The 13,419-nt window shown below is 37.3% G+C and overlaps 1 protein-coding gene across 1 annotated transcript in view; it reads left to right on the forward strand.

The window, feature by feature from the left end:
* SREK1IP1 (SREK1 interacting protein 1) overlaps window positions 1-13,419 on the forward strand; it is a 43,045-nt gene that overhangs the window by 14,869 nt on the left and 14,757 nt on the right. Inside the window, exon 3 of the mRNA XM_036066958.2 lies at window positions 7,329-7,472. Coding sequence (XP_035922851.2) covers window positions 7,329-7,472 — 144 coding nt within the window. The remainder of the gene's footprint in view (window positions 1-7,328; window positions 7,473-13,419) is intronic.

The raw sequence follows: 13,419 nt of genomic DNA on the forward strand, positions 1-13,419 counted from the left end.
ATGGGTGTAAGGGAGTGAGAAAGGTAGAAGGATAAAAGCTTAGAGTCATAGTATGATATTAGAGTTTAAAATTTCTGAGATGGAACACTTCAGGTGATGACAAGGAGCATGGTGTGGCTATGGCATCTAGAATATCAAGGAACTGAGAAAAGCCATACAACACTCTAGACTGTCCCATCGAGGCTTGTGGAAGGGCTTAAGGTGAAGAACTCGAGTGTGAGCCTGATTCCAAAGACTTCAGTGGCTAGGCTATTATACAGTAACAGGACTGCATGGGAGAGTAGAGGACTGCTATATTGGGAAACAGTATTAAGAAGCCTGGAGGAGGGGCTCCTGGGTGGCTCAGTTGGTTAAGCATCTGCCTTCAGCTCAGGTCATGATCCCAGAGTCCTGGGATCAAGCCCTGCATAGGGCTTCCTGCTCAGCAGAGAGCCTGCTTCTCTCCCTGCCCCTCATCCCACTTGTGCTTGCTCTCTCTCTCTCTTTCTCTCTCTCTCAAGTAAATAAATAAAATCTTTAAAAAAAAAAAAAAAAAAGAAGCCTGGAGGATACTAATAATACAGAGGTAAGCTGTAGAAAAGTGTTCCCAGGGAAGAGCCAAATATCCCTTAAACAAGTGGTAGAGGGAGCAAACTGCAAACAGGTAGCATAATTTGTCCATTAAAGATTGCATGTTTCAGAAGCTGTCATAAAAAGATTGGGAGAGAAAGGGGTAATTATCTGTTAGGCCAGGGGACCAGAAACAATATGAAGATAAGACTTCAGGGAAGATAAATGGATACAGAAGCCTACATTTTTGGGTAGGAATCACAATGATAGGGATGTGAAGCTTGGTGGAATTAATTGTGTTTAATAATTGAAAAGTTTGTAATGTAGCCTTTATGCTCTCAGAACTGAGGACCTTAGGTAAAGCCAAAACCTGGTTTACTTAGCCCTTGTTCACATGGTCTGTGTACGCCATAGCCAAGAAATAAATACATGAGCACCCTAATTATAAAACAGGAGTTCTTTTCATTCATTGACAGATCTTTATCAGCACAGTCTAAATGAAACTGTTACTTGGCATTTCGAGTTGCCCATCTAGCCACTCCTTGAATGTGGGAGAATATACCTTTCCTTTTATTGGTACAATAAATGGTCATAACCTGACACCATGTATTAAATACCTACTTGGTGCTAGAGTCTGTACTAAGCACTTTAAAGATACAATTAATTGCGTTTCATTCTTAAAACAACCCTATGAAGTAGGTTTTGTGGTCTCCATTTTTATGAACATTCAAAAAACAAAACAAAACAAAAAGGCACCAGAGTGATTGCCTAGGTGCAAACCTCAGCTGGCACTTACTAGCTGTGTGACATCAGGGAAGTTGCTTAACCACTCTGCTTCAGTTTTCTGTCTATAAAATGAGATAATTAGAGCCCCTAATTCCACAGAGTTGTAAAGAATAAATTAGTTAATGCAAGTGTTGGGATCAATGGTTTGCCATAGGAATTCCTCAATAATTATTATTGACTATTGTTACTGTTATAAATCAGAAAATAGGCTCAGGAGGATTACTTTATTATTAAGTGGGAAAACTGGTAATTGTAATCTGGTAATCTGTAGGACTTGACACTATGCCATGGTCTTTTCCCCACCATTTGTAAATATAACATAAAATTTGCCATTTTAAGCATTTTTAAGTATACAATTCAGGGGCATTAATTACATCCACAGTGTTGTACAACTGTCTCCACTATCTATTCTGACACTTTTCATCACCCTAAACAGAAATGCTATAACCCTGTCTCTCCAGCCCTCCCTTCCCCTAGGCTCCAGCCTCTAATACACTTTCTGTTCTATAAATTTGGCCATTCTGGATATATCATGTAAGTGTAATCATACAGTATTTGTACTTTGTGTCTGGCTTATTTCCCTTAGTATAACATTTCAGAGCTCATCCATGTTGTAGCTTTTTTTAATTTTTTTTTTGTGGCTGATATACCACATTGTATTATTCATTCATTTGTTGGTAGACACTTGGGTTGTTTCCACTTTTTGGTTATTGTGACTAATGGAGCAGTGAAAATCGATGCACAAATATCTGCTTGAATCCCTCTTTTCAGTTCTTTTGCGTGTATGCCTGGGAGTGGAATGCTGGGTCATCTGCGTTCAGCTTTTTGAGGAGATGCTAAACTGTTTTCCACCAGAAATTTTACATTCCCACTAAAAATGTACAAGAATTCCAATTTCTCTACATTCTTGCCAACATTTATTCTTCTTTTCCTTTTTTTTTTTTTTTTACAAGTGTAGCCATCCTCATAGATAGGAAGTGATATCTCAATGTGGTTTTGATTTGAATTTCCCTAATGACTAATGATGTTCAGCACCTTTTTATAGTCTTATTGGCCATTTGTATATCTTCTTTGGATTAATGTCTATTCAAGTCTTCTGCCCATTTTTTTTTAATAATATTTTATTTATTTGACAGAGAGAGAGATAGCGAGAGCAGGAACACAAGCAGGGGGAGTGGGAGAGGGAGAAGCAGGCTTCCTGCCGAGCAGGGAGCCCGATGTGGGACTCGATCCTGGGACTCCAGGATCATGACCTGAGCCGAAGGCAGACGCTTAACGACTGAGCCACCCAGGCGCCCCTTCCGCCCATTTTTTAATTGAGTTGGTTTTTTTGTTCTTGAGTTATACCACTTGTATATATACTGGATGTTAAACCCTATCAGATATATGATTTGCAAATATTTTCTCCCATTCTGTAGGTTAGCTTTTCACTTTCATAGTAATTTCTTTGCAAAAAGGTTTTAAATTTTGATGAAGTCCAGTTCGTCAATTTTTTCTTTTGCTGGTGCTGTTGGTATTTTTTTTTTTTTAGATTTATTTATTTATTTGAGAGAGAGAGAGAATGAGCAGGAGGGGCAGGGGAGAGGGAGAGAGAATCTCAAGCAGACTCTGAGCTAGGTGCAGAGCCCAACATGGGGCTTGATCCCACAACCCTGAGATCACCACTTGAGCTGAAACCAAGAATCAGATGCTTAACCGACTGCACCACCTAGGTGACCCTGGTGCTATTGGTTTTTTATATCTAAGAATCCTTTGCCAAATTCAAAGTCATGAAGACTTACCCTTTGCTGTCTCCTAAGAGTTTTATGATCTTAACTCTTATATTGTTAAGTCTTTGATCCAGTTTGAGTCAATGTTTGCATATGATATGAATAAGATATTCAACCTCATTGTTTTGCATGTGGAAATCAAGTTGTTTCTGCACCATCTGTTGAAGAGACTGTTCTTTCCCCAGTGAGTAGACTTGACGCTCTTGTCAAAAATCCGTTGGCCATATATAATGGGTTTATTTCTGGGTTCTTAATTCTGTTCTATTGGCCTATATGTCTATTCTTGTGACAGTACCATCCTGTTTTGATTACTATAACTTTGTGGAAATTTTTGAAATCAGGAAGTGTGAGTCTTCCACTTTTATTCTCTCTCAAGATTGTTTTGGCTAGTCAGGCACCTTGAATTTGGGAATTGGCTTTACCATTTCTGAAAAAGCCCTGTCATTTTTTAGTAATCAGCTACTAAAAGGTTGTAATTTGAAATGTCTCTGTGTATCTGTGGCCAGAATTTGTTTCTGGTCACCTAAGAATTTTCTGCTCATTGTCTGCTTAGAGTCTATATAGACAAGAAGTCATAAGAACTGTAATTTGGAATACAATTATTTCCTAAGTGTCTTCACTTATTTCCCCAGTAGAAAAAAAATAGGAAACTATTTGTAGCTTCATGAGTAACTTATCTTAGGATTAGTTTAGGGTCAGTTTCATTGAAGTAAAACTAAAATGCATGTGAGATGGAGCTTGCTGCCAGTGTGGTTGTTATTTCAGTATTTTATTTACTTTAAATATTCATTGTAATATGAAGTGTTTGGGTGCAAAGCTAGCTTAAGTAAAGGGAAAAGTGTATCATCAGGAGTTCTGATCAAAATGGCAAACTGAACCAAGATATCCCTTGTGCTTTGAACACAGAAAAGCTGAGAAAAACAGAGTAACAACAACAAAAATAACCCAGCTCAAATGAATGAAAGGGAAATCCCCAGTGCTGGAAATGAAAAGGTGCTCAAAGCCAGAATAGGGAATGATAGCTGAAAACAGTGAGGTCCACAAGCCTACTGGGTAGACTTTTATGGACTAGGGAGTGAAGCCTTAGACCGGTGTGGGATGGCAGCTTGGCTGGAGTGGGGACTCTTGCATAAAGCCCTAGTGTTCAAAAGGTTGTGAAACAGGGATTAGAAAAATCCCATTCACTATCTAGGGAAAGTGGCAAGAAACTGTACTGTATGAGTTCCTACAAGATAATAACTAGAAGAAAAGGAATAATCAAGAATTGTTTACCCAAGCTTATGCCATGTGTAAGTATGAGGAGTGAATTTACACTGCCTCCAGCGAGGCAGGAACTATTTTTCCAGGTTAAGAAATTAACATTGAAATTGGATCTGGTATTTGGGCACCTGGCCTGCTCAGGGGTAAAGTGTGCAACTCTTGATCTCAGGGTCATGAGTTCAAGCCCCACGTTGGGTATAAGAGCTTACTTTAAAAAAAAAAAAAGATTGGTCTGCGTATGATTTCACTCATATGTGGAATTTAAGAAGCAAAACAAATGAACATGGGAAACATAAAAAGAGAGCAACAAACCAAGAAACAGACTCTTAACGATAGAGAACAAACTGAAGGTTGATGAGGGAAGTGGGTGGGGGATGGGTTTAATAGGTGATAGGGATTAAGGCAGGCACTTGTGATGACTACCTGGTGTTATATATGAATCAACTTCTAAACCTGAAACTAATATTACAATGCATGTTAACTAACTGGAATTTAAATAAAAATGTGGAAAAAGTCTGGTATCAAATTAGATAAAGAAACTTAAGTGCAGCTCTATGTCATTATTAATAAAACAATAGAGAAAACTAAAGACTGCATAAAAATTTTCAAAATAAAGGGACTGGGGAGCAAAGAGGAGATAGGTTAAATATTGTTGATATTCAGTGGTTTTTCTTACAAAAATGGCAACTTCATATGATTAATAACAGCCAAAAGAGCATAGTAGAGTAATTTCAATATCAGACTTTTGAAGCAAGAGCAATATTAAGAATAGAGATTCAAGAACAATGAAAAAGGTAAAATGATAATGATCTTGATTGTGCTTACTAATATAAACTCCAATTGTTTTTAGTAAAAACTGTATTAAAAGGAGAAATTGGCAAAACTTTGATGATAGAGGTACTTAGAAATTACACTATCAGAAATTATTAGACAAAAATACGGTGGAGAAGATTTTAACAACAAAATAGACGTAGCACCCATCCAACAGTGTGATATGTATTCTATTATATACCAAATCATTTCATAAATTTACTAGATGATAGTCCACAAAAGAAATCTCAGCAAATAGCAAATAACTGATCTCATACAGAGGTATCTAATACAGAGCTACTTTCTGGTAGCAGTGTAATAAATTTATAAATCAACAAAAGCATAATTTGAAAACTCCATATGTTTGGAAACTGAAAAGAATACTTCTGAATGATTCATTTGGAAAGAAATCACAACAGAGGAAACTTATTTCCAGCAGTATGGCAGACTGGATCCTCTTGCAAACAATTAAGGAACTTGTATAAAATGTACAGTACATATTTTAGTTACAGTAATGTTCTAGGAAGAAATAAGGAATTAGAGGACAACAATCAAAGGAAAGCAGAAACTGAAAGAGGTAAGACTTGGGGTGCCTGGGTGGCTCACTTGGTTAACCATCTGCTTTCGGCTCAGGTCATGGTCCCAGGGTCCTGGGATCAAGCCCCACGTCGGGCTCCCTGCTCAGAGGAGAGCCTGCTTCTCCCTCTCCCTCTGCTGCTCCCCCTGCTTGTGTGCACTCTCTCTCTCTCTCTCTCTCTCTCAGTCTGTCAAATAAATAAAAAAAAATCTTAAAAAAAAAAAAAGAGGTAAGACTTGAGGATATTTCCTGAACCCAGTGTTCATGAACTTGTATTTTCATGGGTTGGCAGAGTACAGGAGATAAAATCAAGGCCCAGGGTCCTGCCTAAGATTGGGACTCTAATAAGAGGTGTTCTTGTATAAATCTAGAACATACAAAGGGTTTCACACTCAAAGTAAGAGAGAACTAGAAATAAGCCCTAGCATAGAGTTAGGATGAATCATTAGTGGGTCGTGGAATCAAGTATGTGGTTACCACCAGCACTGTTTATTGTTGTTTTTATTTTTGTTTTTAAATATCAAATGTAATGCTTCAGGTAACTTTTTGTTTCATTGTTAATGAGTTAGTGTGTATTTGTATTTGAATGTGTATATGAGTACAAAACATAATACTGAGTGGCGAAAACTAGTTGCAGACTGATAGGTAAGTATAATTGAGTTTATGTTATAAAATAATCCAATATGCTGTTTTGGAAAGATAAATACCAACTGTAGTGTACCAGCTTCTGAAGACAGAATAGAATGGGATTAGGACAGTGTTCCAAGGAATGATGCAAGATCCCCCCCCTTTGTGTGTGTGTGTGTGTGTGTGTGTGTGCGCGTGCGACACACCTGCAAACATTTACCTTAAAAAAAAAAAAACCTAAGTGAATATGACAGAATGTTAACATGTAGGTGATAGGCACTTGGATATATATTGGCTATATAATTTCCTGTACTTTTGTGTTATTTGTACTATATGATTTTTGAAAAAGCTGTATCATGCACTAAGTAGGTAACTATTATAGTTTTATTATGGGGAGAGTCTTTAGGGGGTGAATGATGTCAGAATGAAATTTTTTTTTCAGAATGAAATTTTTATTTAAGTGTTCTTTAGAAGAGCACCCCTGGGTGGTGCAGTCGGTTGAGCTTCCAACTCTTGGTTTAGGTTTAGGTCATGATCTCAGGATCATGAGATTGAGCCTTGCGTCAGGCTCAGCAAGGAGTCTGCTGGAGTTTCTCTTCCTCCCTCTCCCTCTCCCCCTCCCTCTGCTCTCTCTCTTTCAAGTGACACCTTTAATTAGATGAAAGCTATGTAGTTGCTATGTAATTAAGTACATAGAAAGGGAAAATACATGAAGTATGATGTAGCCAAAAATGCTTGTTAAATTAGAAGCCCTGATGAATAAAGGAAAAAGTTCTCTCTCTTGAGTGGTGCATTCAGGGAAAGCAAACTATGACCCACCAAATAATCAAAGTTTAAACATTATATTATTAAAATTGTAATTTGTTTCTTAACCATGAGGCAAAAAACTAAAAATATATAATGTATATATTATTTTGTCATTCACATTTTTGTTTGTTTGTTTTACTTAGCTGGTCACCTGACATTTGAATGCCGTAATTTTCTCCGAGTGGACCCCAAAAGGGATATAGTTTTGGATGTGAGCAGCACAAGCAGTGAAGAGAGTGATGAAGAGAATGAAGAACTGAATAAATTGCAGGCATTACAAGAAAAAAGTAAGTAATGCTTTTTCTTTCCCTCCATCCTTTAAAAATGTTTCTAAACATTCTGCTTATGATTATGTCATGTTTATTGTTCTATTGTACTTATCATTTAGATAGCTTGTGTATTTTATGTAAGAGGTACTGCATAGGTAAGGAAATAGGCTTTGAATTTCTAGGTACTTTGCCCCAGATCAAACAGCTAATCAGTGTTAGAACCAGGAGGCAAGTCTATTTCTGATTCCACAATGCAGGTTTTGTTGTTGTTGTTTTTACATCACACTAAGATGTGTCACATGGTACAAAGAGTCTGATTTAAGACTTGGTTTGTAGACCTGTTTGGCCATTTTGTAGCATGTGACTTTCAGCAAGTCATTTAACCACTGTGAGCCTTAATTTCTTTGTGGGATATCGCAAAGAATAGGTTTGTCAAGTCACACTCATTCACATCAGAGATGCTAACCAGTAGCCAGGTTTACTAGTAATTTCAAGTATATACATGATCATGAGGCATAGGGAAAGCTGCAAGAGTTCTAGGACCACCAGTATAGCTCCCCACATATTTTCTTTCTACTTCACAACCCACTCTGGCCAAGATTAACATGAGGTTTCTTCATTACTTACCCAAAAGAAAGTCATTTAATCATGAAATATCTCAATTTTAAATCCATATAGTTACATTTTCCAGGGAACCATGTCTCATACATCCATAGATCCCAGGATTATGTACCATAAACAATCTTAGACAAACCAGCTACATCCTATAAGCAGTCTATAAATAAGGATTCTCTTGCCAACAACTTGATCATGGATCTTTAGCTTTCAGAACTGTGAGAAAATAAATTTCTGTTAATTAAATACACCTTCCTCGCGCCCCTCTCCTCCCCCCCCCCCCCCCCCCCGCCCGCCAATTCTCTAGTTAGCAAATACCACTCATTTGTTTCCAGGAGGTCTGTCATTAGCATGTTTACAGAGAGATTTAACTAAGTTACCTTTTTTCTCTCTTGGGGGCATCCTCCTCTCTCCTCAAAGAAAGAGAAGATTGCATACCTATTGTTTAACTATTTCTTTCCCATCATGTGTATAAAATAGCCTATCCTTGCAATGGGGCTTTTAGGGATAAAATGTAATGCTGTATATGAAAATACTTTGTAAACTTCAAAATGCCATATGGTCAATGTCACACAGAATAAAAATGTAACTTGTTTGAGTATGGGTTTAGGCATGGAATGAGAGAGATACAAAAAAGTTTAAATCTTATTTTAGCTCATCAGAGAATAAACCAAATACACTTTAAAACTTTTTAAGCTTTCCATATTACATCTAGTGAAGGTAAATGAAGTCAAATGCCAGCATAATAGGACAGGCTGAGAAGGCAAGAGGAAGAGAGTCCTAAAAAGGACAAACAAGACTTACATTACATATGAGTATATACAGCTTCAGGTAAAGATAGCTGCTTGGTGTACATACTTGATTTTATTAGCTACTGAAACACCACTGAAATGATAGTGGAAGAATTTTTTTTTAAAAAACATAAACCCACAAAGACAAAGAAAACAAGATAGGAAGCAATAGTAACAAAATTTTAAAAAGCAGATGGGTTTAGGGATAATGGATTGCACACTTGAGAAAGCTCAATCCTTTAATATCAGGAAGTCTGAGGAGTAACCTGATAGTATACACTTTAAAACTCACCAAAGACTTGGTAATGAGTATCCTTAGGTACCTCTGTGAGGACATCTGTAAAGCTAAAAACAGAGGGATTCGTTAAATATCTGACGTAATCCCCTTCAATTCCCTTTGCCTACTCTGTGAAGCCAGGTGGCTTCCCTCCATCACCTCAGCAGGCTACTACATGTCTGTTTTCTAGACAGGGTAAAACAAAGGGTCTTTGAATTGGGACATACCAAACACAGATGAAAACAGTAAGTTAAAGTACAAATAGAGAATGGCGAGAACCTTCCAGACATCTTCATCTGTTTGGTTCCCAGACTTCTATCACTCAGGCAGAAGATTTGAAGATTTATCTCTGGGAGATCTGAGTGGTCTAAGAAGAAAGACAGAAATAAAGATACTGACCTCAAGGATTCTTCAAGGACACGACATAGCCACATTACCAGCAAAGTTAAGATTTAGAAGTTTCACTTGCGCAAAGCTTCATGTGAGCTTTTTTAGACAATCAGGGAGCACTAAATTTCTGAAGAAAGACTCTCACGTGAGATATAGATACCAAAACCAACCAACCAACGGAACAACTTGAAGGATACAGAGTCTGTGCAGGGAGAAGAAAACAGAGATCATTAATGCCCAGTTTTATAGAAAGATATGCTACAGCACCCATGAAACAAGAATAAGATACTATAAAAAGAACAAAACAACAAAAAAATTTTTGGAATTAAAAAAGAAGCAGACATTCAAAACTTGATAGAGCTGGAAGCTAAAGTTAAAGAAATCTAACAAGCAATATAAGAGAAGGAAAAAAAAAAGATAAGACAAAGAATCTGTGTAGGAAACACTTCATTCAGATGAGCCCTAGAAGGAGAAAACAGAAGGAATTTCCAAGAACCGAAGGACATTAGTTTCCAGATGAAAGTGTTCAATAAGTACTAAGCACAGTATTAGAAATAGACCCACACAAAGGCACATTGTTATAAAACTTTGTATCATAGGAAACAAGGAGAATATAATTCAAACTTCCAGAGTCAGGGATAAAACAGATCATAGGCAAAAGATCAAGAGTCAGAATAACTTTGTTCTTCTGTAAAAAAAATACTGGAATCTAGTAGATGTGGATAATGCTTTCAAATTTTTGAAGGAAAATTGTATCCAAATTAGAATGATCTACCTAACCAAATTATCAACCAAGTGTGAAATAGAATAAAGATCTTGGCAGACATTCAAAGTAAAAAAAAAAAAAAAAAATACCTCTCACGTACTCTTTCTTAGAGCACTGATTCCAGAGGTTTCTACCAAAGTAAGGGAGTTGACCCTTAGAAGGAAGACTTTCTAGGAAGTAGAGAAGATACGAAGGGAGTCTCTAGGGCATTTGTAGAGGAGATCTCAGGAAGACAGCCACACCAGTCACAGAGACCAGGCTGAAAGAGCAAAGTGAAGATTCTGGGAGAGAAAGCCTAAGATTGTCAATTCCACAGGGACAGTTTCTACCCCATCCATCTCCACTGCCCTATCTAAAAACAAAAAACAAGAAAACCGAGAAAACCCAAACCAAACCAAAACAAAAACTCTAGTATTAGGAAGGCTGTTAGAGAACACATAATTTAAACCTAGTTTTACAGAAAAGGAACTGAGGACAGATGACTCTCCAGGTCACTAACTTGTCACCATGAAGCCAGCACTGTGATCCGTGTTTCTTACCTACTAGTCCTATACTGTTTACAGTGTGGTGCTCTCCTACCTTAGAGATCACCCAGTCTATTGGTTCTTCATCTTTTTTCCCCTCACCACATCGATCTCGAAGGATAAAGTACACTCTCATCATGAATAGTGGTTTAGTCTAGAGGTGATTTTTCAGTAAGAAAACCTGGGACAAATCTTACCCTGGCAGGAAAAGGAGGGAGTTAACATACCATACACCAGGATAAGGAGTAGTTGGTAAAACTTCGTTGTTAGAATCAGCTTTCCCTTAACCTCACGTCGAGAATGACTGACTCAATATAGACTTTTTTTTTTTTCCTTTAAAAAGATACACTTGCCGGGTGCCTGGGTGGCTCAGTCGTTAAGCGTCTGCCTTCGGCTCAGGTCATGATCCCAGGGTCCTGGGATCGAGTCCCACATTGGGTTCCCTGCTCGGCAGGAAGCCCGGGTCTCCCTCTCCCACTCCCCCTGCTTGTGTTCCTGCTCTCGCTATCTCTCTGTCAAATAAATAAATAAAATCTTAAAAAAAAAAAAAAAGATACACTTGCCTACGGTCACTTAAAGGCTCAGAACTTGTTTCCAAGTCTCATGGCTCCCACTCAGGAGAGTGCTTATTTCAGGATATCATGCAGATTACAAAAAGTATTATAAAAGGGATCCGTATTTATTTCATGGTCATCTAGTGGAAGCCCAGTGACCCCCTACTCAAACAATAAACTGGTTCCTAAATACAGGAGGAAAGGAGTACAGAGGTTGTGGTTCTTAGTTCCATTGATAACTTTGTGATAGTGCTTAGGATCTCGGATGGCGTGAGGGTAGAACACTGACTTGAGTGTGAGTTCTCATGCCATAGCCATTAGTGGTACTGAAGGCTCCTGAATCCTTCCTTGATTCTTAGAGGTGGGGAACTCTTGTATCAACTCTCTTGAATAAGTTATGGTTTGGGGGGATTTTTTTAATGACAATAAAAATAGTGAACCAGGAGAAAGCAAAGAATTTTTAGTGTACTTATGTTAATTAGTTGTTCTGCTTTTATGAAATAGAGACATGAAGGGGAAGAGAGCTAAATGTCACCAAATAAAACTCAAAACTTATTTTTGTATAAGTTATGGTCTTTTTTGCTTCTGTTTACATTTGTTTCTATTATATTGTATGTTTTTCAGTATATTTAAGGAATTAAAAGAAAATCTTTCATTTAAAACAAAAGTCTAAATGACAAATACATCAATTTTTGACACGAATTAGAATATGTGAGAGCAGGACTTGACATGGATGGGAACAAGCATTGTTGTCGTATAGTACAACAACCTGGGACCCATGCAGCCTTATAAAATTGTATTACAGGTGCTGTGAACAGGGAAAGATTGACTAGTCCATACGTAATGAGGATTATACGATCTTACTGACGCACTGTGTGTGTTTGTGTGTGAACATGCTTGCTGTTTAGTAGCACTACCATGGTTTAGGAAGCTTATTAAGGTTTTATAGTGTGTTTTGAACTTGCTGAAGAAATTGCCTTTGGAATTGTACATGATAGTAGCAAATATCTGAAGTCCTATTTATGTTATAGTATGCAGAAAGCCAACGTAAAAGGATTTTACTCTTTACAAAGTACCCAAGAAATTCAAGAGTATGGATTTTTTTTCTCATTCTATTTTACCTAGTGTTATTTAACATTAATCAGCTATTTACCTGTAACCAGGAGGTAGTCCTCTTCCCATATCTCATCCCATAATATTTTATGATATTCTTTTAGTTTAGTCCAGAAAAGAAATGTTGTATTTTTACAAATTTGGGGGTTTGGGCTTAGTTTGATGTTTTGGTTTGGTTTTGTTTGTTTAAGAAAGTTTTATGTTAAATTCATACTTGATATTATTTAAAGATGGTTGATTCTGAATGCTGCCCAGGAGAAAATGCCAAAATCAGGTATTTGCGTGTTACCATAATTGTGTCTCTTGTTCCCTTTAGTAACTGCTAGAATCAGATTCAAGCGAATGACTCCAAGTGGTGGTTTCAAGCTTCATAAAGATGTGGCTTAAATGAATCCATAGCATAATTGGAATAAAACCTGTATTTGGCTCAAAATGTACTTTTCATAAGAAAGTTACAAAAGATATTTGCTAAGTAGTTGACTAGAAGGCCCAAAAGTGAATGGAAATTTCGATGAATGGATCTAGGCTTGAAACAACTTAATCAGGTATTTAAAAGCAACTGGAGTAGCTACAAACCTGGTGACATACGCAAAGATCTATTGGGTGACTGCTGGTACTACTAGGATGGTTCTTTCTTGTTATCCCAAAGTTGTCTCTAAGCACTGGATCATATCCTCTGACTCCTGTATGCTACACAAGAGACTACCACTCTTGCTGAACATAGAAAATTTAAGTGGTAAAGTACATAGGTTTTTTTTGCCTTCAATTTTGTACTCCAAAGGTTGATTGTATTATTTTCCAAGAAAATACTGTTTACAGTGTGGTGCTCTCCTACCTTGAAAAAACTCAGATTCTTTTCCTTATGCCTATTACATTTCAATATCCTGTCTCAGAAGACACTTCAATAAATAGAGGTGGAATCATTTTAAGAGTGG

Source organism: Halichoerus grypus, chromosome 2, assembly GCF_964656455.1.
Source record: "Halichoerus grypus chromosome 2, mHalGry1.hap1.1, whole genome shotgun sequence".
Taxonomy (NCBI): domain Eukaryota; kingdom Metazoa; phylum Chordata; class Mammalia; order Carnivora; family Phocidae; genus Halichoerus; species Halichoerus grypus.